General features: G+C 38.0%; 1 protein-coding gene across 7 annotated transcripts in view; it reads right to left on the reverse strand.

The window, feature by feature from the left end:
* The window catches only part of BNC2 (basonuclin 2), a 381,020-nt gene that overhangs the window by 110,396 nt on the left and 243,434 nt on the right, over positions 1–27,190 (reverse strand). For all 7 annotated transcript variants that reach the window (XM_032205573.1, XM_032205569.1, XM_032205570.1 and 4 more), the window contains exon 4: positions 25,014–25,249. In XM_032205573.1, the coding sequence (XP_032061464.1) occupies positions 25,014–25,249 (236 nt within the window). The remainder of the gene's footprint in view (positions 1–25,013; positions 25,250–27,190) is intronic.

Genomic DNA, 27,190 nt, shown 5'->3' on the forward strand with positions numbered 1-27,190 from the left:
CTTCTAAAGTATCAATGGCATTGGAAAAGATCCAGCCTTTCAGCAAAATGTACTGTCTTGTTTTCTTAAAAAGTGATGTTTAAATAATTTACATTCTCCTTTTGTGTTTTGCTCTAACTGGAACCTTTATTATGTGACCTTTATTCTGGATGGCCTCTGAGGTACCATATACAATAGCTACTTCCATGCCATTACCTCATATACAAGCCAGTTGACATCTTTGCTGGATTTGAAACTCCCTTCCATCTACAAAGTCCCAGTTAAAAGGAAAAAATCTATAATTCTGTGGGTACTCTGGATCTAATCACCATCTCTAACTTTTATTCTGAGGAAGATAGTACAGCCTGCTTGCTGCTTCAGAAAACAATTTAGCATTGACACAGCTAAAACATTCTCCAAAAGTGGGCAGCAAGAAAAGCAGCAAAAACACAAATGCATGAAATGGAGTGTTGGTATCAGAATCACTAGCTATTTGCAGAATTCTTGTGTCAACAGGACCAGTAAACAAGTGCTAATATTTCTAGTGGAGGCAGCATCCATGGGGAATTACGTAGTTAGCTGCACAGAGCACAGAATCAGATCGGAGAGGGAATTTTGTCAGCTCCTGCAAGTTGGCAGTATGTGGCTGTCAAGAGTGTGAAATGGAGCTGCTTCAAAGCTGAGCAGGCTGTGACCTGAATGCTGCACATCCATGCACTCAGTGTGAGAGGATCAATGACAGCATTTGCTGGGCTCTAGTCATCCCCTCTGCTAATGAAAGCAGTCCTGAAAGGCATAATGCAGGGCCTCTAGGCAGCCTAAAGCCTAGCATTAGCAGAGTTTGTTATAAGCTTGGCTACTGAGTGCACTGAGTACCAAAGACCCCCTCCTCTATTGCTCTACCCCACCAACTCCCCCCGGCTGTCTGTTTAGTGTCACTCAGCTGGGATGGATCCCGTTAAAGATCTGACGCTTAGCAAGGACTCAGAGGTGTCTGGAACGCCTGCCTCTAATCATAAACACCACAGCTGGCAATGATGTGGTCGAGGAAAAAAAAATCACCTTGATCCAGCAGCACACATTCCCTTTGATGTTTCTGCAGTGAGTTCACTGCCCAGAGAAAAAGGTACTGCTTAAAAAAAAAAAAAATCAGGCTTGACATTCTCAAATCATAACCACATGACCCTCGATTCCAAGACCTTTTTTTTTTTCTTTAAAAAAAAAAAAAGCAACACAACCCAATCCCATGAAAACACAACATTTTGTTCTGAGAAACTCAGGGAAGAAGCATCTGACAATGATAACATGAAACAGGTTTGGAAGATAATGGCAGTTTTAGAAGAAAACACTTCCAAAAAATTCAGACTGCCACTACCAAAAATGGAAGAAGCCTTCTGCCAAAGATTGCAAACTGTGGTGACCTTAAGCAAGAGACTGTAGCTGATTCAAGGGAAAAATGAAAACTTTTCAAAAACAACATTGCTTGTGCTCTGCCACTGTTTATAAGTGCCTTATGCCCTCTTGCCTTTCGGGGTGGCCTGGTAAACACAAGAGCTCCTCTGCCACAAAATTGTGTTAAATATGCAACTCTGTGTGCATGATTGTCTACTTATTTATTTATTTATTAACCCAGAAAGGTTACAAAGAGAATTGTGAATCCAGTGGGAAAAAAACTTACTATTTATTATCTTACTTTTTGGTATCTTTCCCCGTGTTGTATATATGGTGATCAAATGCCCAAGTTTATTTATTTTGATACTTTGTGGATTTCTTCATAGATAAACATTTTTTTTTCTTGTATTTATTTCTTTCTAGACAAGGAAGGATATATATAACATCTAAAAATCTAAGACTATTACTTGTGTTCTCTGACACATCTGTGTTATTACCTCCTTATACTATGCCATCTTTTAGTCATATGCTGATACAGATTAAGAGCCTGATTTGAACAATCTTACAGCCATGTATAGTCTAATCTTGTTTTCATTATTCACAACAAGGGAGCATTACAGTTAATAATGAATTTCTTTTCCAGTCTATATGAAGAAAATGGCATACTAGACATACTGTCTAAGCCAAAGTTTATTTGCTAGTGACATAAAGAAAAATTCTGAACTAACTTTGAAAATGACATAAAAAATGTAGCTTCACATTTCACTCCTATTTTCAAATTTTAAAATCTAGCATTTATACATGTAACATGAACAGCTTGCAGAGAAGCAACTATAAATAGTCTTTTTTGGAGTATTCAATAATATTTTTTGCCTTTCTGGATATTCCTTTAAAATGTTCTTTTTCATGATTTCATGCAACACATAGGCTTATTATAGGAGTCTTTTTTCCCCAGATAGAGACCTGGTTTTATCCCTCAAAATCAGAAACAATACTAGCATCCATTTTCTAACAAGAAGACTGAAATTGACTCCACAATTTCATTACCTGTGGTATTAAAATGCACTATATGTTACTGTGGCTTAAATTGATCAGAGACATCCTGATACAAATAAATTATAGATGTGATGTAGTGTGTACAAAATGCAGAGGTCAAGAGTAAGTGTAAATTGAACCACCATGTCATGGGTGGAAAATCTGGGAGCTGTATTCCAAACCTGTGTGAGATTTCACAGGCTGTTTGTGCTGACAGCCTTCCCTGCAATTCCACCAAATGTTGCAGATTCAGATAAGACTTAGATTTATTAAGTTTATGTGCTGTTCTGCAGTGACGTGTGTGTGTGTGCGTGTATGTAAAGGAGAGAAAGGCTAGTGCAGCTGGGTTGTGAAACATTGGCAATTTACATACCCCTATATGGTAATTTTCTCCTATACTGAATGTAAACAAAATACAATTAAATAATATCCAAGATCTGCAGCCCTAGTGACACTGAAAATTATGTGAGGAACTGTCATAATCCTCTTTGATTCCATGTGCACGAATCTCTTTTCAACCAGCAAGAATTAAAATCATACCAGGAAACTGTTACTCACATACTGTCACAAACATGGGGTAATTGATTTTATTTAGAGAAGGAAAAAAATAAAATAAAATTAACCCCCCCAAAAAAAGTATTTTGTCAAGTCTTGTAGAGAATTATAGATTTTACTGCAATGACGTTTCCAAAGCTCATTTGTTTACTTCTCTGTATGTGAAGATTCAAGAGGTAGGAGTAAAGATACACATCCCTTTCTTCAAGGGAAAATCAGAGCTGTCCATCCATTCATTCTGGTTTCCTAGTTTCACTGTGAATAATTCTAAACTTACTGACAAAGTCTATTGCCTATGATAATTTTCCTTTTTCCCTGACCTTACACTATTCCTAAATATCAGAGGATGAAATTGATTAGAAATCAGTCTGATTAAGAATATGGTTTTCACATGAATATGGCTTTACCCCAAGGATTATTTTTTTTTTTGCCTCCCATACTTAAATGTGACAAAAACATTGAAATATTACTTATCAGAAACATCCCTCCAATGAGAGGCATGAGAGTTCACTAATAGATTTCCTTCAGCTTCGTTTTACAGATGAGTTTTTAAAGTGTTTTTAAAGTTTTTAGTTTTTTTTTTTTTTTGTTTGTTTTTGGGTGCTTTTTTTTTTGTTTTTTTTTTTTTTTTTTTTTTTTTTTTTTTTTGGTTACATATTCTTTCATAATGACTACAGAGGAGAACAGAAAAGCCAAATGCTTTCCTGGTCACAAATGGATGTACTTTGAGGAAGCCAAAAATTTATTCCATTATGACCTCAGTTTGACCAAGTAAAGAGCACTGCCAGGTAAGAGAAGAAAAAGGAAAAATATTTGGTTCTAGAAGGTACTACTCTTGCTCACACTGAAATGAAATATAACTGAGCTGATGACATGTAAGATGTGGCACGACTGGCCCTAAAATGCATGTGGCCTCCAACTGTTGCATTGGACTGCACTGAAATTCAGTTCATATTACATGTTCACCTAACACTTATGTGTTTTACTTGCATGCTTTACTGCTGTGTGATTAAATATGGCATGTTGCTTTACAACAGTGAGATACTATAATTCACATTCCCTCCCAATGTACATTACATTGCCTTGTTGCCTGACTTGACTTGCCAAGTGTCTCGGGTTCTTCAGAACTGGCAGGGCCAATATGCAATGCCTTGGACCACTGTGAGGCTCCAGGACAAGCTAGCAGTTTCATGGGGAAGTACACACTTTGTAACACTTTAGGGGCTGCAGTCTGAGAATGCATTCAGCCCTTCATTTCTAAACTGGCTCAAAGCTGCATTCAGACAGCTCACTCACAACATGACAGAGGAAGTAACACCTCACACCAACTCCCTAGTGACCCCTCCAGATGAATAAGGAGAGAAATTGACAAGCTACAAAGGCATTCCCAGATGAAGGGAGGCTGGCTGGCTGGAGAGTTTAGGATGAGACATGCAGGTCAAACAGAAGTCTTCAGGGATCCAAAAACTCATCTTTCCTGTCCTGATCCCCCTTTAAAGACAGCAACCAATTCTGTCAAATTATAGTGCTCTAGCCCTTTTATTCATTTTACTTTCATATAATGTAAGGTTAAGCTTGATTTAAAATTAATTACACAAATGATTATAAATCATTTAACTTGGACACAGGCATACATTACTGATGCTGAAATCAGTTTGATGCAGCTCCTCACTAACAACAAGCTCGCTGTTTACTAATCACACTGCTGTTCACGTGGATGAGTAACAGCTTCAGAACTACAGCAGAAACCACACTACTGTGGCACTCTCTTCACAACTTTTTGCTTTTTTCTCTTACTTTTGAAATGAACTACCGCCAGTGCTTTGTTTCTCTGCTGATTTTGGCAGCCTCATTGGGAACTTGCTGGTTACTTTTCATGCGTAGGTAGTCTTGATATCAACTCCAAAACTTCCTTGCCTTTATTCATTCTAAGGCTTCTGCAGTACAACATGTCTGCTTGCAGAATGGCCTCATCAAGTAGGAACTGAGGTAGTTTATGCTTTATGAAGTTTTCTCAAGCTTTTGCTTTTTGTGTGCATGTTTTCCCCAAGAGGTGATTGAAAACAGAAAGAAAAAGCCTGTGTTTTTTTGTTTGATTGTTTGTTTTTATTTTCCTTGGGGTGGTGGGGAAGGGTGTTGTGTATGGTAATTTTTACTTTTACTTTTGTCTTTTAATAATCTTATTCTGAGACCATCTATGACAATACATTTTGGAAAATTGTTCCTGTCCAATAAAATGCTCACATTACTCTTTTGCCAGAGGCACCCACTCATTATATAAATCAAACAAGCATAGAAAAACAGACAAATAGTGACTGGTATTGCCCGGTGAATTTCTATGCTCAGCTAAGATGATTTGGGTGCATTGCATGCAGATGTCAGGTATTTTAATAAAGAGCTCCTTTGTGCAGGGCCCCACTACTCCTCCATCACTCCCAGCACTCCCTTAAAAGGGGGGCGGTGGGGGGACAACCATTCCAGCTGGGCTTGGAACCTCGTCTGAGTCAGGAAAACCACAGCTCATAAGCAAAGAGGAAGCATAATGTTCTACAAGGACAAAACATTAGCAAAAATGTCACTCAGCCCTAGTTCCACATGTTGGCTGCCACGGCCTCTTCCTCCTAGCATGCCCGATTGATATAAATTCCATCTGCTCAGCAGCCAAGTGACAGAGAAGAAATACCGGCATCTGGTCTCTATTGCTGTCGGGTTTTTGTTCCATGTTAGACCTTAGCTAGAAACATATGAAGAGATGAAGGTGCTGGCAAGCGACTAAAAGGCTGCACTGGCACAAATGAGACTTTCTGATGCTTTTCACACTTCACTCTGGATTTTTATGGGGAAAAAGGCGAAGGAGACTTGATAAACTGAGTCTGGAGAGCCAACAGGCCTGGAGGTCATTTGGTGCTTCTAACTTTTTTTGAGTGTTTAAAACTGTAAAGCAAAACAATTTTTTTTAACACGACAGAAGGTAACGAAGTCACACAAGAATGTTGCTCTTCAGCTAACTTTTTTTTCTCTTTCTCTTAAACATCCACTGGTTTGGACCTGATCCACAGGCACTTTATATTCTCCTGAGAAGCAGCTGGAAAGTGCCAAACCACTAACTTTTTTTAACCCTACTATGTCCAGCATAAAGTCAGTTCTTCCAAATAAAGAGAGAGCAGTAAAGCAAACCAGCAGCATGCATTGCTGCCTGAGTATTGCTATCCAAGTACTTTCTGAGAACAACTGTTGAAGAGGTACGGGATGATATGAGTCAAGGTGTGCATGCATATGGATGCATGCTAAGATTTCTTTGAGAAGCAACTTTTCACACCAACATAGGGGCAAGAAAAAAGAAACGTGACAGAGAGGAAAGCAGAAAAGAAAATACATAACAAACTTGCAGACAAATAACTTTGTCCTTGCAGAAAACAGCTGAAACCATAAACTTAGGTCATACTGTACCCAATCAGATCCATGAAACACACAGGATAGCTATTCCACAGCAAGGTAAAAGCATTCTAAAAGTTAAAGTGGAATCTAATTATCCCAAATCAATATAGGACTTGCTTTTATTAGAATTAAAAACAGAGTTGGCTTGCACTAATTCACAATGCCTCCAACCTTTGTTGGTCTCTTGTGATCCCCTCTGCAATACAAAGTCCTCTTGTTTGGGTGAGAGGACCACAAACTGACAGAGCAATGAAGCGAGTGAACAGCTATCAGAACATTATAACGCCAGAGAGAGAGAGAGAATGTAAGAGAAGAGCTCTCAAGAACATATAAATATATAATAGAGCCCTGGAACACTTAATAATTAATTGTGATGAAGAAGCTTTTATTTCAACAAAAAGAAAAGCTTCCAACCAGCAACCCCATGAGAGCGGAGTAGTCCGGTACACTGATGCCCAAAAGGAAGACCCATGCCAGTTCCTTCAGAGGGTGAAGCTCCCCTTCCACATGGGGCCAGCCTTACCTCAACACAGTCTGCATTACATCCTCAGATAAAATCTGAAGTGATGCCTAACACTTAAGCTGATTCTCTGCCTGCAGTGGAATTTCTCCCAATGACTTCAATGAGATTTGCACCCTACCCAATAAGGTCAATAATCTAGGTGGTTATCTGGCTAACTAGTATCACATTATCACTGAATTAGGGGTCAAATTTTCAACTGCTGGCTCAACTCAGTGAAGTGTTACTTTGGGCAAGACACTTTTGCTAACTTAGCAAGCCTCACAAGAGAGTGCTACTTACCTTGTAGCCCAGATGAAAAGCTTTAAATACACATGGCATAACACTCTTGGTAGGAATCAGTAGTGCTCATTCATTTATGACATACCTCCTTATGATCAGTGACTTAGAGTTTTGCAAAGTTTGATGGGACTGTTTTAATCGTTGCATCTTTTCACATGGGATTTCTGCATCTTGGAGATGCAATTTACTCATCCAAACAAACTCAGCACAGGCATTTTCACTCAGTAGTGCTCTCCTCAGGCATGCGCTCCTCATTCCTGCATAAAGTTCTGATTTTCACTAACTTATGTTCTGATTTTCACTAATTTGTTAGAAGTACCCCCTGAAAAACATTATATTAGAGATTAATTCAAGCTCCATGTTCAAACCCAAGAGTACCATCTCAACTAATGTACATACAGTTGTTCAATGGAACAAGTTATTTTGCCACAATTTCTACTTACAAAAAAGGTAAGGCACAAACTGTCTTAACATAGCTGCTACAAAGCTAATATAGCAACTACCCACGTATCATGTCACTTTAGAGTGCCTCTTCAAAGCACAACCTTTTTCATGAGACCTGCCTCTTTATTGCCTTGACCCTGAATGATTTCCTGTCCACACAATACACTATGCTTACAGTAAGTTTCTACTGAGCAACAGGATCAGGTAGTAATAAATACCCCAATCAGCGTTCCTTAGGAAAGGAGACATATCCCTCTAAAAGAGAAGAGACAACTATTCTGTTATGTGTAGTGGAGTTAATTTTTACAGCAAGGTGGCAACCAATGCCACTTATATCTCCCTCCCCTTCCCAAACGTGGTTCATACAGAGTTTCAATTGACTTTTTGTTCTGATTTCTGGAGTATGTACAGCAGTGAGGTGACTACCACAGTAAAAATAAACAGTAAGACAAACTATTTAGTATTAAATAAATGTGTGCACATAATTGTTACATATGCTGATCCAAAAAAACTCCAGGGTTACACATCCAGTGAAATCAGTGTGGCCAGGTGAGAGTTGACTTAAAGCAAATTGTAACATCTCTCACCGTCTGGAGCAGACAACATTATACTTCCCAAATACAAGACTCAGTGCACAGTCAGAGATGACAGGGGAGAATTCAGGCGTCTAACTGTGGAACCCATCAGCCCAATTTCCCGCAAGTCAGGAACATGAAACAACGCAGCAGCTGGGATGACTGAATAGCTAAAGGAGCTCGTGTGAGCTTCAATAGCAGGCCAGAGCAGCACTCCACTGTGAATGACAAGTGATGGGCCAAATCACTGGGGAGCCACCGATGAGTTATTAATGGTGACAGGTACACTACCTGGGAGACAGGTTGAGAGGGGAAAAAGATTATTTATAAGCGAATAGTTAACAGCTGTACCCACTGCTAAGCATTACATGGATGCCACAAACTGTAGAATTCAAATCTTGGGTTATTCAAGCACGAACAACTGCCTGTCACCAAACTGCAATGCATCGCTACAAATTAAGGTGGGAGAGATGAGACGAGACTGGAACGATGCCTTGCTCAAGAAGGCAATGTCATCACAGAGTGCAGATAAGAGCTAGAGAAGGGCTGAGATAACCGTTAGGTGAATTATGGTTCTTAATAATAATGAATTTGCAAGAACAGCTTTTTAATTTTTCCTGAGGGCTTTTGCATGAGAACAGATGCTGAATGTGTCCTGTACTGACAAGAATAAATGGGGGAAAAATTTAATAAGCAAAGGAAATGTTTTTGAAGAAGTTTTATTTTGATATGAGAAATAATGCATTTCTATTGTTGAGGTATTTTTTTCTATCTTCAGTTTCCTCCCATGTTTGAAAGCCACATTGTTAAGCTCATAATATAACATTATTACAATACCTACTATAATATAGTTCCTCAGTTTTTCCCAAAGGAATGAAGCACTGTACTACTGAGTAGAAAAAAGTGGCCTGAAAAAAAATCTTTCACATCTATTTCTCACATACTCTAAGGGAAGCAGGAAAATAAATAAATAAAACAGGATTTCAGAAATGTTTTCATAATGTGAATGTCACCCTGAAAGAACCTGTTTTTGAGCCCTTTCCTATCCCATTAGAAAGACATATGTCTATAGTGGCTTTTTACATAGGGGATGAAAACAAGAAAATAATTTATATATATATATATTTGGTGGTCTTTTAACACAATAGAGCATTTAAATACCAGCAAGACTAGCCAGGTGCCAAAACAATAATCAGGTGTGCCCACCTACTTTGATGCTTCCATAAAGCACAGGCTGGGAATCTCTGCACTAGATGTCTGAACAGAAAGAGGTATTTCTGACCTCCAATGAAATGTATCTAACAGGTAATATTAAAAAAAAAAAAAAAAAAAAAAGAGAGAAGGGGAAGGAGAAAGGGGAAGGGGAAGGGGAAGGGGAAGGGGAAGAGGAAGGGGAAGGGGAAGGGGAAGGGGAAGGGGAAGGGGAAGGGGAAGGGGAAGGGGAAGGGGAAGGGGAAGGGGAAGGGGAAGGGGAAGGGGAAGGGGAAGGGGAAGGGGAAGGGGAAGGGGAAGGGGAAGGGGAAGGGGAAGGGGAAGGGGAAGGGGAAGGGAAGGGGAAGGGGAAGGAGCAAAAAGGTAATAAGCTGAATGCTTAAGATGCAAATTCAGTTTTCCTTGAAATACAGTCTCAAACAGATTGCAAAATGGTAGGAAAATAAAAATAAAGGGCAAGTCAACAGCAGCTGGGTTCTTCCAAGATGAAGGGAAGAAACAGTTTATACCTATGGGTACTGCCACTTCTCATTTCTTTGCCATTGGGGCATTGTGCTCTCACATGCTCTAGATGAGAAGTGTGAGCCAGAAATGGTTCACACTTCAAAAAACTTCAGAGTCTTTAAAATATATGGATATAAATTTTAACACAGCTGTTTGCAGGATTTGGTCCAAAGCTTTCAGTTTAGTCATTCCAAAGTGAACAGTGAACATTAGAAAAAGGCAAATAAGTCTGTGTACACATGTGTTCATGTGTACTGGGGGAGGGTGTGGGGGGGGTAATATTAGTCAAGCATGCTCATAACTTGCTCTCTGCTTTTCACAAGATTTCATTATTTTTCCTTGTCTGTTTCATTCTGGTTCTCATGGACAACTAGTATGATTCCTCAGTGTTTTATCTTCTCAAGCCATACTTAAAAATATAGTCAAAGCTAAGTGGGGCTGTTACATTTTATTTCAAGTTGTCCATTAATGTATTTTTATTAAATGCTATGCATTATGGAAACTACTTCTCACCTAATTTAACTGTTAGGCATAAAACAACAAAGAAATCACTTTCAAAGGTGCAGTGACAGAACCAGGAACTGAATATAGGTGGGATTAGCCTTCTGAAAATTCTGGATGTACACTGATACCCCAAATATTGTTGATTAAATATCTTGTTACTGTTTTTAATTTTGTTTGTTTGTTTAAATAGACACATGCTAGAGGAGCCAGGCTAGAGGCAGAGAAAAATAATTCACTAGTAAAAAGTTAAGTCACTATGCTCAACTGTTAAAACACATGAAATTTGCACTGAACAAGATGAGCCTGGTTTTGACATCTCCATTTCTGGTAAGCAGTGCCCTACTGCACAAGTGGTTCCACTGCTTCCTAAGAAAGACACTACTAAAATAAATATCAGATTCTGTCTCTAAATGACAATTTCCTTTCCTGTATTAACATGAAAACTGAAATCCCAATTTCCATAACCTTTCTTTAGATATAGTTCTAAGCATTTGGATGTGTAGATTTGGATAGTCAAGTTTGCATGGAAATATCAGTGCCTGTTGCTATATGCACAAAAGGTAAAATTGAAATTTAATTTTACAAAATTGTGTATATGAAATTGTGTATACGAAAAGAATAACTTCAAAGATATATCAGTCGTCTACCTTTCAGCAAAAACAAACAAACAGAAAAGAGATAAAATTATTATAAAACATGCGGTGCAAACCTTGAGTTTGTTTATTTTATAACAGTCAACATTATTTGCCATGTAACCAGGTCAGAATTAATACTCCAAGGACAATACACAACATACATCCAACATTGTATTCTTTACTGCCCACACAGAGTCCATCCACTAAAGAAGTCCCCCATTTTCCTCCAAACAAAATGAAGTACTATTCGTTTTTTTATGGATTCATTATAAATTCTTCAGTGACATAAAAAGCAAGCTGCCGATAGCAATAAAAGGCCAGGACACTAGGAAGGAAGGTTAGTTTCTAAACACATCAAAGTTTGTTGAAAATATAACATTTAAGGACTCTTTCCTTCCCTGTATTTGATTCCTAGCTGTATTATGTTCTTCACGTTGTCTCAGACAGTCATATACTAATAAGTATTTGAACAGCTTTTCCAAACCCTTTTCTCTTTTTTCAAAGCGGGTATTTATTTGATAAATTACTTCCATACATTTCAAAGGGAACAGAAACTCATCTCATAATTTGTACCTATTATGGACCAGCTCATTCAGCATGCTAGATGAAGTCTGGGCTCTCTGCACAGCCTCGGTAGCAGGGCTGTACTCTAGTTTGGCCTGCAGACTAGAAGGGAAAGGCATCAGGGATGCAGTAACTCACATCTACCTTGTCCACAGACACTAGGGGTAGAGATGGGCACGAGTGCTTGGTGATTATTCTTCCCACATACCTCAGAAAACACCATCTTGAAGCAGGACAGAAAAAAAGAGCGGCAACCTGGCACAAAGAACTTCCTTTAGTGAGTGTGTGGTCTTCACTGACATGACAAAACTAACTTGGGGATCTCATGATGAAAATTGGCTTCATTAGAGAATCCCAATGTGCAAATGATCCCTGGCTTGTGGCCTGGCTTTGGGAGATGTAATAAACAGTGCACAGAGTCTACTCCAGTGAAAACAAATAACAATAAAGAAAAGATCTTAAAAAAGACGCAATTTTAAAATGAAACATACTTTATCATGGAGTTCTCACAACCTACTATTCATTCTTTTTCAAGTAAAGAACAGTGCTTACAGGAAGGGAACTGTTTTGTGACCTCGGCTGACATTCATTGAGGCCCCAATTCAGACAAATATACAAGCATATGCTTAACATTAAATATGTGAGTATATCCCTATTGATGTCAACGATATGAAATGTTTGAAGTTGGATAGGTGCTTATACACATGGCTGAATCAGGACCCATTTTCTGACAGTGACGGAATAGTTCTTGAACCAAAAAATTAAGCCTGGTTTCCTATTGCTTTATGCCTCTGGTGTCCGTTAAGATTAGAACTCCTCTGATGTACATTTTTATGAACTGTCTTCCTCTGTCTTTCCAGTATAGTTTCTTTGGTGCTTCATAAGTGGAAAGTCCTGTCTTACCATCAGTGTAGCAGCTACCAGTGCTTCTGTCTCCAATACCTGACTACACACACAAAACTTGTAGAGGCTTCATAATTTTGCAGAACCTTCCTTCCTGCCTTTTGAAAAAAACTGGCAATGATTATATACATCACTGGCATACTTTTGTGTGGTGCAAAGGCTGCTGAGATTGCAGTACAATGGTCTTGTATGAACTAAGTGTAAACACTCAGTGGAGGTGAACATGAGTACCTTGGTGAGGGACTTACAGTCTGAGAGTACTATGACGTAAAGCAGTGCTGCAACAGAGGGAAACCTTACAGACACACATCCGTCATCTGGTGTGACTAATATTAGAAACTCATGCTATGTTAGTAAAGTTATTATTCAGGCATGGAAGTATATGTATACTTTCATCTTGGATTTGCAGTTTGAAGCACCTCTGAAGCACCTCAGACTGGTTTGATGTTTAAATTCTCACAAGTCCTTCAAAGCCCATAAAACTTTCTATTGCATTGACATATTTATCTTGCTCCAAACAAATCTTTACATTGATATAACAAGCAGTTCCATGCCAATGTACTATATATTCATTGATCTTTTTGATACTTCAGTTTACTACTCTCCAAAAACATAAAAACTTAAAAACAAATGTGTTATTATTGTTGTTGTTGCTGTTGTTGTTGTTGTTTTTAATTTTTGTGACTCCAGTAAAAGTTTAAAACTCAAGTGCCACATTGTTTCCACACCCAACAAGAATTGTTGAAGTAACCGAAAGAAAGAGTTAACTCTTCAGTACAGCTGAATTATTCCAACTATCAGAATATACAACTCCCTATTTAAATATTATTATAGGACAATATTAGTACTATCAGTACTACATACAATAATACTGCACTATAACATAGCAATAAGATTAGCAAACTGAAACATATGCAAGGCTACAGGGCTGTTCAATTCAAAACACTATAAGTTCCAGGCTCAGAGAATACATAAAAGTAGGCATTATGTGAAACATACTCTTCCAAGAGACATCCTAACTGTGTCATACAAAATGAAGTTGTTGGCTGTATTTGACTTGAGGATCATAGGCTACTCAAGTCTGCAAATGAAGGCTGGAAGTGACCAGTACAGAGACAATATGCACATCACAAGTAGGAGCCACTGTATCTCTTGACCACACCACCACTGCTAGTCCCAAAACAGATTCTCACATTCTTTAACACCCAGGTTCCTGGTACCCTTATGACAAGTGCAATTGTGTTAGCAACCTGCTACAAATGTTATTAATTCCTCATCATTTTTCATACTTTATTCTACCCCACACTTCTTCTCTGATAAAACATATCTGCTTGTAGCTCTGGCAGAAAATGGATATCACGGGTCTCTCATATGTGATATATCCACCACCTCACATCTCTTTGAGCATAAAAACTGGGGAGAAGAGCTCTGTTTTCCATCCTGTGACATTCTTTGAATCAGTCCTATCAAGAGGAAACCAGGTTACATATGAGAAGTGATGAATTAGTACTAGTAAAATTATTTAATATATTATTTAGTATTCAGGAACATACTACAGCAGAATAATGAATTCTTGCAGTATTGTCAAAAAACTGTGGATATACAACATTTTGTTTCCTAGAGTTCTTGTGTTGATTTTCCTTTCTATCAAAAGGAGTTTTCCTTTCTCATTGTTTTTTATTGTAGGTTTCAAAATAACGAAGAAGGAGCTTGAAAACACGAACCTAACATTCTCCAGTATAAAATAGAAAGTACAAATAAATTTTATTAAGTCTAATCTATTAAATTAATCCCACAGTTTTTAGAATCTTAATTTAAAAACTCAAGATGTTTGAGGTCTGTAATACTATACTGGTACTTATTGAAAATGTGCTTACCTTCTATGGTGACTATCATTTTCAGAAGCCATTATGCACCAAGGATTCACTCAAGTTTTTATTTTGCTAGCTGAACAGAGAAAGCAGAACAGGCATTGTCCTAGCTATTTCCAAATATTCTGAAAGAATAATATTTATTTATTTATTTATTTAGTAATGAGAAACCTGGTGCAACATAAGCCAAGCTGCAAGCAACCTGATGAATCGGTCAATTTCCTTTATCCTAATTTGTCAGCACCATATGTCAATTTGGACATGAGTTAAAGATATCCAGTATCCGGACTGCACAGATAAAAATGTAATGATGTTAACTCTATTACCAGATCCACATCACTGGGCAAGCTATACAGTTACACTTAAAACTCAGCAAGCTGACGTACACAGGGACAGCAGTCTTAAAAATTCTACCCATTCTGCAAGTGATTTCCTGCTCTGCAGGATGACAGACAGATTTCTACACACTTTCTTGAAGAAGGAATGTAAGACTTCAGGGTGCAACTCTGACCTTCTAAAGCCTATGCAAGATTCATCATGGATTTTAAGCAAGACTGGATATAAGCAGACATATTTTTCCCCTACCATAAAAGGAAAAATATGAAATAAATTCTTCTTCTTACATTTGCTAAAAAGACTATTTAAAATACTATTTACCAAAACTACTGTTCCTGTGGTGGTGATATTTTAGAATTTGACTAAAGAACAATACTAATTACACATTCTATTTCATTAGAGGATCTCAAAGCACTTCATAAACATTAATTAAGAACATCCAAGTATTAATTGGGATGATTAGAACATTTTGTAAAAGCCGTGGGGGAGGAGAGAAATCAAGCTGAAGCACAAAGGACTCGTGCAGCAAGTTAATATATTAGAGCCAGTAGAATACTACGTTTCCTGCTTTCAGGTTAAGTATTCAGAATTCCAGGACATGGTGTGAAATGATAACCAAATCATGGAATATTTTTCAGCACAGGAAAGAAAAGTAAATTCTTAATTAAAATATAAGATTTCATCTTCATTAGATTCAAAATGTACAAGGATAAGTAAAAGGGGCTTGTCTGTCTGTGCTCTTACTGCCTAGAAGGCAACAGTAAGTGCTAACGACATTTACCACTCCTAATAAGAGTCACTCACACTTCACTGTTATTCCATGTTATTGCTCAGGACAGGCACTAGCACCTCATGGAAAGATCAGTGCTGCAAAGGAAAAAGTCCCCTTGAGATCCCTTGGACTTCAAGAAAAGCAGTAAATCAATTGATACTGGACAGATGACAAGTGTGATTCTCTGAGGCCCTCCCTGATTCCTAAGTGTCTGTGGACCTAAATTTCATGACTGCCTGAAGCCAGTGCTGACACACAGACAATCAAAACCACCTCTAAACTTCGACCAAGAGGTGTCTGAACTGGGAAAAGTCTTAAATTCATTAAAGTGTCATGGTCTGGACTCTGTACTTTCTAACTGAGTTAATCTCTGCTGATGCGTAGCCGAATGTGTAATATCATGACCTTATCACTTCCAGAACCATGATTTGAATTCAACCCAAGATCATCGGTGGACAGGTGGACTAAAAAAAAACAGAAGTTCTAATCTTTGAGCTGTATTTTGTAAGAATAATGTTGATTACTTGGATTCCTGGCCCAACTCCTCCCTTCCCTCTCTTCTTCTCTCCCTCCCCCCAACCTTTCAACACACACACACATTTCCCTTCAATCAACAGCTTCATATCCTTTTGTATTCTTTATTTTATAACATTTCACTGCATTGATTACAAGAAAATTGATATGGACAGTAACCCCAAAATCCTGTCCTTAACTTCATGGTCATATTTCTTTGATATAGTGCAGGACATGTTCTGAGGAAAGATTCAACATGGCATTGACTGCAAGAAAAGTGATTCTCCAGCCTGTGAGGAAAAGCCCCTCACCCACAGTGAATCATTATGAAAAATAGAGACTTCTGTCACAAACACACAAACACATACACATGCATAGGATCTATTACTAATAAAAATAAACATATAGCATTTAGGTAAGTGTATATATATAAACATGTATTTCACTGAAAACCTTCTGTGATCATAAACAGTTAACACAAATTCAAACACATTCTGAAGTAAGAAAGCTGGAAATAGTTTCCTCCTTGGCTTACCTGCCAAGACCCAAGTTCATGGCTCTGTTTCTCCTGTGATGCTTGATGGCATCACTCACACCTAAAACAGCCCAGGGAGTGAACTATTCCTCCTCCCACCTCCTCCATCCTCACTCTGCTTTAGGTATTTTTTCATCAACTATCAGAAAGAGAAACACAGAAAGAGAAAACCATGAACTCAAGCCTTGGCAGGTGAAGAGCTTTTCAGCTCCATTTTGAAAAGAAAGCACACATGGTCCTGGCATATGCCCGACAGACTTTCAGAAAAAGGCATTTGCACACACTGTATTCCAGTGGCTGTGCCCAGCTGTGTGAAACTACATCAGAGGAGTGGGATCACTGCTTCTCAGCCCGGTACAGTAAACAGTTAGCATTACAGGTAGGAGAAACACAGCTTTACAAAAGTCAATCTCTCCCTCTCTCTCTCTCTCTCCATCTCTGGTCTTCATAGCCAGAAATGCTTGCTATTTAAAAGACCATGTATTTCAGAGCCATGTGAAGCACTATGGTTATAAAGGCTTACTATTTCATAGTAGTCATTAAGAACTAGCATCCTGTACACTGCTGTTGATCACCAGGGGTTATAGAGCCCTCCGCTTCATTACCCGTGCAAGATGCAAGACACAGAGCAGCAATAACACAGCTCTCCAGCCACACATATTATGGAAATCCAAATGATCTTTGCATGTTACTGAGACATCTGTTGTGATGTAACTTGTCCTGGTGGCATTCAAAACAGCCATCAAACTCTTTGGCCTTTACTTTTGTTCTTTCCCAGTTCAAGTGCTAACAGTCACAATAAATAGTCATGTAGCACTAGAGTGATTGGTAGTGTTACTATTAGAGGTAAGTCATCAAAAGCAGCAGGGAGATGTTAGGCAAGTTAGTGCATATACAGAGTAAATCTGAAAGCACTTCAGACTGTAGAAAAAGTGACACTGCTTTGCTTGTATACAACAATGCTTCCCTGTGGTGCAGCAGTTCCAGTGCTCTGGCTCCTATCTCCCTTTTAAGCCCTTAAAGGTTTATCTGAGCTTTTTTTCTTCCCCATTTAGAGTAGAGATAGGATAGTCACTCCTGGCTTAGTACAACTGAGATGAATACAAAAGAGCAAGGGGCACAGCAAAGAATCTGTTTCACAGAAGTGCAAGGGAGTCATGCTAAACTCACAAGGGAGAGAAGAAACTCTTCCAGATGATCACAGACACAAATATTAGCATGCAGTGATGCTGTGGGAGGAATGGAAAACTCAGGAGAAGGACACATCATCTAACAGATCCTTTTCATCTCTTTGTGAAACTGAGGTGAGGCTGAAGGAGGGAAGATAAGGAAAAAAAAAAAAAAAAGGCAAGCAGAGGGGAATGGGAGGAAAAAATAGCAGAAGTTGGAGTGGAAAGAGAGGGAGGATGAATCATATGGGCACAGAGAACAAGAAATGTACAGGACACATACTGAAGAGACACAGGTTTAAATCCTATCCATACTGAGAGATTAGAAGTCTGGATAAATGTTAACTAACTTTGAGCCTTATTTGCTCAGAAAAATTATGTTTGAACAAAAGAACATATATCAGCATTATCAATAATTACAATGGGAAAAAAAATATAAAAATGCATCTAACAAAGCTAAAAAACAAAAACAAAAACAAAAAAAGCTGTAAAAGAAGGGTAACTATTCTCTTTATTATCAAGTAATTAAATGTGGGTGGCAGTTAATATCAGCTTGCATGTGAACGACTTTGTTTGTCCTTTTTATTTTAATATAGACTTTAACAAATAAACTTCTTAACCTTTCTCCTTATTGGTTTTGCTATCAAAAAAATAAATAAATAAATAAAGATAATACTTGAAAAACATTGAAAGACACAGTAACTGCTTCTTAAAATGCTTAAAAATTCCCCAGTGGTCACAACTAAAGGTATTAATTAAAAGAGATTGAAAAACAGACCAATAAGGAATGAAAAGTGATGTCAATTAAATAAATGCACAACCTTCACAGAATCCCAGAATCATCTAGGTTGGAAGAGACCTCCAAGATCATCGAGTCCAACCTCTGACCTAACACTAACTAGCCCTCTACTAAACCATATCACTAAGCTCGACATCTAAACATCTTTTAAAGACCTCCAGGGATGGTGACTCCACCACTTCCCTGGGCAGCCCATTCCAATGCCTAACAACCCTTTCAGTAAAGAAGTTCTTCCTAATATCCAACCTAAACCTCCCCTGACACAACTGTAGCCCATTCCCCCTCATCCTGTCAACCCCCACCTTGCTACAGCCTCCTTTAAGGTGTCTATAGAGTGCAATAAGGTCGCCCCTAAGCCTTCTCTTCTCCAGGCTGAACAATCCTAGCTCCCTCAGCTGCTCCTTGTAAAACTTGTTCTCCAGACCCTTCACTAGCTTCGTTGCCCTTCTCTGGACTTGCTTGAGCACCTCGATGTCCTTCTTGTAGGGAGGGGCCTAAAACTGAACACAGTACTTGAGGTGTGGCCTCACCAGAGCCGAGTACAGGGGTTCAATCGCTTCCCTAGCCCTGCTGGCCACACTGCTTCTTATACAAGCCAGGATGCTGTTGGCCTTCTTGGCCACCTGAGCACACTGCTGCCTCATATTCAGCCATCAACCATCACTCCCAGGTTCTTCTCTGCCAGGCAGCTTTCTAACCACTCATCTCCCAGCCTGTAGCGCTGCTTGGGGTTGTTATGCCCCAAGTGCAGGACCCCACACTTGGCCTTGCTGAACTTCGTATAGTTGGCCTCAGCCCATCGGTCCAGCCTATCCAGATCCTCTTGCAGAGCTTTCCTACCCTTGATCAGATTGACACATGCATCTAACTTGGTGTCGTCTGCAAAGATACAAAAGCCATTTTTATTATATTAATGGTGCATAATTGTCATCGAAACTTTTTGCTGGGTGGCAGGAGTAAACATTATTTTTTCACCTATATCATAATTTGATTTTCATTTTTTCTTTATTTTCTCTATTACATGTAATGTAGCCTACAACCAATTTATAGGTGTTCTTATTTTGAAAGAAAAAAGCAATAAGTCAACTGATGGGTCCTGGAAAAAAATGCCTGACAGAAACTTCACATGACTTGTGATTATAGATAGTAGTCTACATTTCACTGAAAGTATGATATCATCTCTAGAGTGACCTGACACCACCTTGGAAAAGCTGATACCTCAGATATGCTGCTTGTTTTGTTTTGTTTTCTAATACTCCTTAAGTTTAAGCAACAGAGGCTATTTGACAAGCTGTTTAATTAAATAGCCTTTGGGCTCTGTAGCAAAACTTCAGACATCTAGTCTGAAGAAGAGAATGCTCACGGGGCACCTTATTGTTCTCTACAAGTACCTGAAAGGAAGGTATGGGGAGCTGGGGGTTGGCCTCTTCTCACAGATAACTGGTGATAGGACTAGAGGAAAAGACCTCAAGTTGCACCAGGGCAGGCTTAGTTTGGAAATTTAGAGAAATTTCTTCTCAGAAAGAGTAGTCAGGCATTGGGATGGGTTGCCCAGTGAAATGGCAGCGTCACCATCCCTGGGGGAATTCAAGGAAAGGTTGGACTTGGTACATAGGGACATGTTTTACTGGATGACATTGGTAGTAGGGTGATGGTTGGACCGAGTGATTTTGAAGGTCTTTTCCAACCTTAATGATTCTGTGATTCTATCTTAAAGGCAGACAAATGAGTACAGACAAGAAGGCTGAGACAAAGTCTTAAAAGCTTGGGGGCAATGTTTAATTTTAAGAACAGGAAAACTATTTTCACCTGTCCATGTGATTAATATCTCACTTGCTTAGAAAGATGATGTGCTAAGGGCTTTCTTTCTTTCTTTCTTTCTTTCTTTCTTTCTTTCTTTCTTTCTTTCTTTCTTGCCTACCTTCCTGCCTTCCTTCTTTCCTGCCTTCCTGCCTGCCTTCCTTCTCTTTCCTTCTTTCCTTCTCTCTTTCTCTCTTTCTCTCTTTCTCTCTTTCTCTCTTTCTCTCTTTCTCTCTTTCTCTTTCTCTCTCTCTCTTTCTCTCTCTCTCTCTTTCCCTCTCTCTCTCTTTCTCTCTTTCATTCTCTCTTTCTCTCATTGTGTGTGCATGTTTTAATTTGGGGGGAGGAAGGAAGGATTTTTTAAATTTCTCATGTCAGTGAGCAGCACCAGAAAGTCTGGAAACCAAGATAATGCCTGTGAACTACTGTCTACAATCTACTTTTTTCAAGGGGATGACGGTAAGAGTGAGAATTTTCTGCATCAAGCTGGTCACTTAAATGTTCTGTAACTCTGCTCCCTTATTTGTACTGCAAAGAAAATATTTGTTTTCCTCTTTTACACTAAGGGAATACAACTATTTGATCATGTAACACTTGAAAAAGTGTTGAGTTGTTACTTAAAATAAAACATCGAATCAATATTTCCAAAGAGTCAGTTTATGGCCTCTGCGTAGTGGTCACATGTCCTGTTGTCTGCAGCTGGATCGGTGTAAAAGCCGAATGCCCCAGCTGTTCATTGCTAGTGGCACAATTGTTCTCTAGTCCTTATTGCTCTGAATAACCAGATTTACTTGCACATGCTTAGCAGAAGGCTTTTTCTAACCTGTCTTGTGTAGGCTAAGGAGAGATTACACATGCAGTTACACTAGCAAATGGGAGGGATGAAGTATTCTCCAGTGGGTGAGCAGAGGAAAACAGCTGGCAGAGTTATATCTTCACTCAGCTCAGCTGGAACCAAACCAGAGCTGGAGACTTGCTCGCAGTTGAGCTGCTCTTTACAGCAAAACAACCTCACTGAAATCAATAGTTACTAATCACATCTCTTTGAGTAGCAGGCACTGAATCTGACCCAAAGCAACTACTGTTGTTGACAGAATAATTTTCTGTCATGTAAAGACAGTTGCTGTGTTGGCTGTTCCTAGAGAGAAAACCTACAGCCTCAGTAATAGGTCCACACCGAATACAGCAGCTTCCTTCCTCAATATAGGTAATAGATTAACAAGAGTAGAAACTGAAGTGGTCTACAAGCCCGGAGAGCAGGCACAATCCAGAAAGATTCCCTGTGAATCTTGTTTTCCAGGGGGACCACTTCTATAAGTGAGACAATTTTTCGTCCACCAAAATATTAATCCTGTGACTTACCTGATAAGACTGCTGACCTAATTGTCACTCACTGACATTTCAGAGATAGGTACCTGTTCACCAGAAATTAGGTTTATGGCACACAACCTAGAGGAAATTTGCCAGGTCTTAATGCCTTTCAGCCGTTATTGGCAAGATTGTGATTGTCCAAATGTGAAAGGCAGTGTATCGTATTACATCTGCTGGCTTCTGGTTTCTTCACTTCCTGCAGTCTATTAATGAATTCACTGAATGAAGCAATAAATACTGATAAATACTGTTTTTGTTGTTGTTGTTGTTGTTGTTGTTTTTTCTGCCCAAACTGCTTTTTAGTTTGCTATTTAGAAACCTTATTACTCAAAATGAGGGTGTTGCAAAAATCCCACCCACCTTGCAGTGCTAATACACAATTAGAGAGGCATTGGTTTTCTTTTGTTTCTCTGAATTTTCTAGAGTGGAGCAAACTGTGAGGTTTTCTCAAAAGTTACTGAGAGCAGGTATCTTTTCTGGTGGGAAGAAAGGTTTCATTATGGTTCTTAGACAGAAAAAAAAATGTCTGACAATACTAAAATAATTGATTTTTAATGGGTACATCTAACCTAAGATTATTTATTTTGCTATTTGAAGCTTTTGGCTCTCTCATAGGAGGCTGATACAATTTCTTTGGAAACTTTCTTTGTATGTGTGTGCGGAAAAGCTGAATTTGAAAACCTCCTAAAATTCTATGAAGTGTTGCAGTTTTATAATGATGAACCTCATGGAACACCTTTTTCTTGAAGGAGACATTACCTGTAGTTTTCATAAGTGTGTACCCTGAGAGTGATACCACCCATTTCCTTCCTAATTTCCCTGCATGCTGCTCTTCTCTGTTTTATCAGATAGTTCAACAGAGGTACTTTCTAAAGCATCATTCTCTCTTATCAGAGGTTTGGTTATTTTCCTGATATTTCTTTTACTACATGCTTTACTGAGTAGTTTCCCTTTCTTCACCAAATACTGAGCTTCCTAGCTTTATTGCAAACAAAATGTTTTTTGTTTGTTTGTTTGTTTTTTGTTTTTTTTTTTTTTTTTGTTTTGTTTTGGTTTGTTTTGGTTTGGTTTGGTTTGGTTTGGTTTGGTTTGGTTTGGTTTTTTGCCCAGAGAAGTTGTGGAGTCTCCATCCCTGGAGATCTTCAAAAGCGGCCTGGACATGGTCTTGGGCAAGCTGCTATAGGTATCCCTGCTTGATTGGAGTGGACTAGATGACCTCCAACCTTAATCACTTCTGTGATTCTGTGAAATTAGATGGGAGGTATAGGAAGTATTCATTTGCCAAATAACACAATCCACAGCAAGGCACTAACCAAGTCAACATGTGGTAAGACTAACAGCTGCCTTTAACTTCCATTGATAATTGTTCTTCTTTTACTGACATAATATTCAATTCACTGCTGTTGAATGTTGTGATGGTAAAATTCATGCCTTCAGGGCTATAGTAAGTTTTAGCCAGATAAACTGAACTCTGGCCTAATGGTGTATTATAGGCTTTTACACTGCTCAGATGCATAGGTCACAATCTGACTGTATAAACCTCTCTGTAATTATATTACCAGCCATTCTTGCATGTATTAAGATTATTCAAACAGATAATTAAAACAAAATCAATATAGGACTGATTCCACAATCTTTAAAGCAAGAAAGCTACTGATGTCAGTCTTGTCTATAAGACATACTAAATTCTGCACTTCTAATATGTTATGCCTAATCATTTGCTGCACTTACTAAACAGCAGTTTTCTAATGTTATGTCTCAGAAATAATGATTTTTCTTCCCCCCCCCAATCGATTCCTTTGCAAATCACATTTTTTCACCTTTCTTGGTCAGCAGTGTTCAGAATGCAGGAATCTAAAACATGATGCAATACGCACATAGTCCAATAAGAATATTTATTTCTATACATACCTATCACATATGTATACAAATTATACATTGTATCTAATATCCATGTATATGTATCCATGGATATATATTGTACAACCACCTATAGTTATCTATTATACCTGTACAAATATCATGTATATATACTTACGTATAAGTTCTATACCAGAAAGAAAAAAAAGTCTTATATGTAGTGTATAAATGTATAACATTTAACCTTTACAAAATAGATGCTGATGCCTCAGAGAATCTTAAAACACTTAAAGAGATCAATTTTTGTATATATCTTAATAACAGGATCTCATTACTATAATAGTGGCCTTTTTATTGCTCTTCTCTAGGAATGTTCTACAATTCAAAACTCTTTTCTGAAAAAAATGACTATAGAACATTTAAGAAAGTATTCCAGACCTAGGAATATGGATGTTTCCACATAATTAGGTAAAGCTAATTTACTTCTTTCACACAAAGGAAAGAAAATTGAAGAGGAATTGAAAAATACAGTCAGAATTCCTCAGTGATGGAATAAAGATTCCCATATTTTCTGTATAATGTCATGCAAACTATCATTGTTTAAGAAAATAAAGACATAAATCAATAGAATTTTTAAAGATTTCAGGCATGCCTGATTCAACAACTGGATGAATTCTAGAAGATGCAGATCTCCCACAAAGTCAGTAGTAATTAAGAGCACTCAGAAACATTTAGTATTGGATTCTCAATCAGAAAGTCTTGTGAAATGTAATAATTCACTTATGACCCCAACAGATAATGTTATTTTTAAGATAACCAACTACACATATTCCTGGCCATATCCTTAAAGCAAGCTTAGCCATTTTTTGTTTACTTATTTGGAGTTTTGTTTGCTTACCTTACTTTAACCAGTCCATCTGTAAAACTTTATTTAATAAAGCTACCATTTTAAAATGGCCATATAAACAGGACTTTCTTGTTGGTACCTTACCTTATAAGGATACCTGCCAACAAAACCATGATCACCATCCCCATCTCACCTACCCAGTATTTGGCATCATGATAAAGAAGGAAAGAAAAGCTGAAAGAACTGCTGATTAGGATCTCACTTCCTTAAGTTGAACTGTAGCCCTTGAAAACATGCCAGTTGCCTTATATGACCAAGTCAGGCTTGCAGTTAGCTAACCTCAGTATTTGCAGTATTTGAGGTATTTCCTACAATACGCAGAAGCAAGTACAAATGCATACTGCAGTACTAAGGAGACTGCATTTTTTCAGCATAGGTAAAAATTGAATATTTTATTTTGCCAACACCATCGTTATTCTTCAACACAGCACATTAAATATTTCAATATCTTTCTACTTCTTTGGGTGCATGATCAATAGTTCCATACCAAAAATATCAGTTAGTTCTGTTTGTAAGCATGTTTTGCTTTATTTCCTACCTGAAGGATGTAGCCTCGAACATAGTCTCGAAGTGTCCAGCCTAAGCCATGTAGAATATGCAACACCTCCTCTTGCTTCAGTACACTGAAGAGTCGATCAAGTAGTATCTTCAGTCTCACAGGCACAGCCTGGGTACCATAGAGCATCAAGCTGCTGATGTCAAACACAACGTTGGACTGCACAATCTCCACTTGGGTTGGGTGGTAGAGGTGTTGAGTACTAAGCTTGTCCAAAGCTGAAAGAAAAGGCATTACATATAAGGAAAAAGCTAGCAGAAATGAAATAAAACATTCCCAAAGAACTATCTAAACACATCAAATTTGGCAGATGCGCTTATTTTCAACAGAAAATAACACTTGGATGATTCTTTACTGCTGATGCACTCTAAAACAGTTTCATTTTCCAAGGGTCACAATTAACTTTAATTCATAGAGCAGAAGCATTCTTAGCTGAGCTCCAGAGACCATAATACTTGTAAATTCAAAAGAAATTACAGAAAATTAATGATGAGCTGAAGGCTAAGACTGAAGCTACACAGAACTGACCGTAACTGTTAAAGATTTGAGACTTACCTTCTATGGTACAAATTAAAACAGATACACCTTGAACCACAGCCTTTTAAACATGTTAAAAATCATCCCTATAAGTTACCATGCAGTCTATAATGAATTCACTGCTACTTAAACCAGCTACTAAGTTGGTTTGTTTTATCCTTTAGTGTGAATTTTGTAATATTCACAACACAAATAATTCAAAGATGAGAGGAGGGGAAGTCTGCAGGATGCAGGCAACTTTTATCCCCTTATGAAGTTAAATGGTATGGAATTATATATGACATCACACACTACATTTTGTATCAATGTTTATATTTAATTTCCTTTTCCGTTTTATGAAGCATGTTCCAGCACCTAAGCTTCTGACTCCTTTTTTAAAATTAAACTTTCTGAGCATTTAAAATAATCTTATAGGGACTTCTCCTGTACTTTGGTTTCTTCTTTGGCTTATGGTCACTGGAGAGTTCATGTACTCCTGATAAATTGCTTTCTTACATCCAAAGCGCAAAGGCCCTTATCATTTACTTGCTGGCTTCATTCAATACATTTACTCCAAGGAATACTTTGTCAAAGAGTTCCGGTTTCCTCATACTTCATTTCTTGTAACTGATTTGTCTGATCTTTCCTATTCTAGTGGTTAAGTCAACTTTGAATAAATAGCTTTAAATATTAATTTAACATTCAAAAAAGATAAGGAATTGGCAAGCCTAGGGACTGCAGCCCTATGTCTCTCCACAGGACATTTATACTGCAGAATGTGAAGGGTGGGATTTTTCTTCTAATAGCTCTTCTTCCAAAGCGCTTCGGCTATCTAGGCTTCATGATGCGGGACAGATTTATTTATGAGTTCTAATGAATAGGATTTGATTGAAGTATAAACAGGTCAAATACTTTCCTACAGCATGTTTATGTTTATGTTTATGTTTATTTATTTTGATTTTTTCCTGTTTGTATGCTAGTTTTTGTAAGATGGTTATTTTGCTACTACTGTAACAGATGTGTCTTCAAAGTACTCAGAAAAAAACAACTAGAAAGTTAATTTTGTTACTGTGTAGATTGAGGTGTATTTGAGAGGATGTGTATGTGTATGTGTAGGTATTGGGGTGATTGTTTCTTTTTACTTAACAGAAAACCCTATGCCTACAGTGAGGAAAAGCAAGCTCTTTCACTAGAAGAGGAAAACTGACTTGCTTAACATTTTTAAGATGGCTATTCTAATTTGGCCCATGTCAGAGCAACTGCAATACGTCTTTATGTAAAGACTATTGAGTGGATTATAAAATTAATAACTAGAATGAGGTTACAAAACTCTATGGACAATTACCCACTTCATGTAATGTGACCACTGTAAAAATAAAACCTTAAAAAGAGGTCAAGATGGAATAGAAAAGAAAAGAGAAACAATAGAAAAGGTTGTTTCTTAAGTGACTAAACACACTGGTTGAACAACAGGCAGAAATTTTTACAAGATGTCCTGTACTACTGAATTTATCTGAAACATCTGTTTTCAAGCAATATTATCTAAAGTTTTCTGCTTCTCAAAAGAGGTGCACACAAGCAAAAAATAAAGAATTAGTCCTGTGCTGGATTAATATTTCAAGTGACAGTGAAATGATCTCCAG

The sequence above is a fragment of the Aythya fuligula genome, chromosome Z (genome assembly GCF_009819795.1).
Source record: "Aythya fuligula isolate bAytFul2 chromosome Z, bAytFul2.pri, whole genome shotgun sequence".
NCBI lineage: Eukaryota > Metazoa > Chordata > Aves > Anseriformes > Anatidae > Aythya > Aythya fuligula.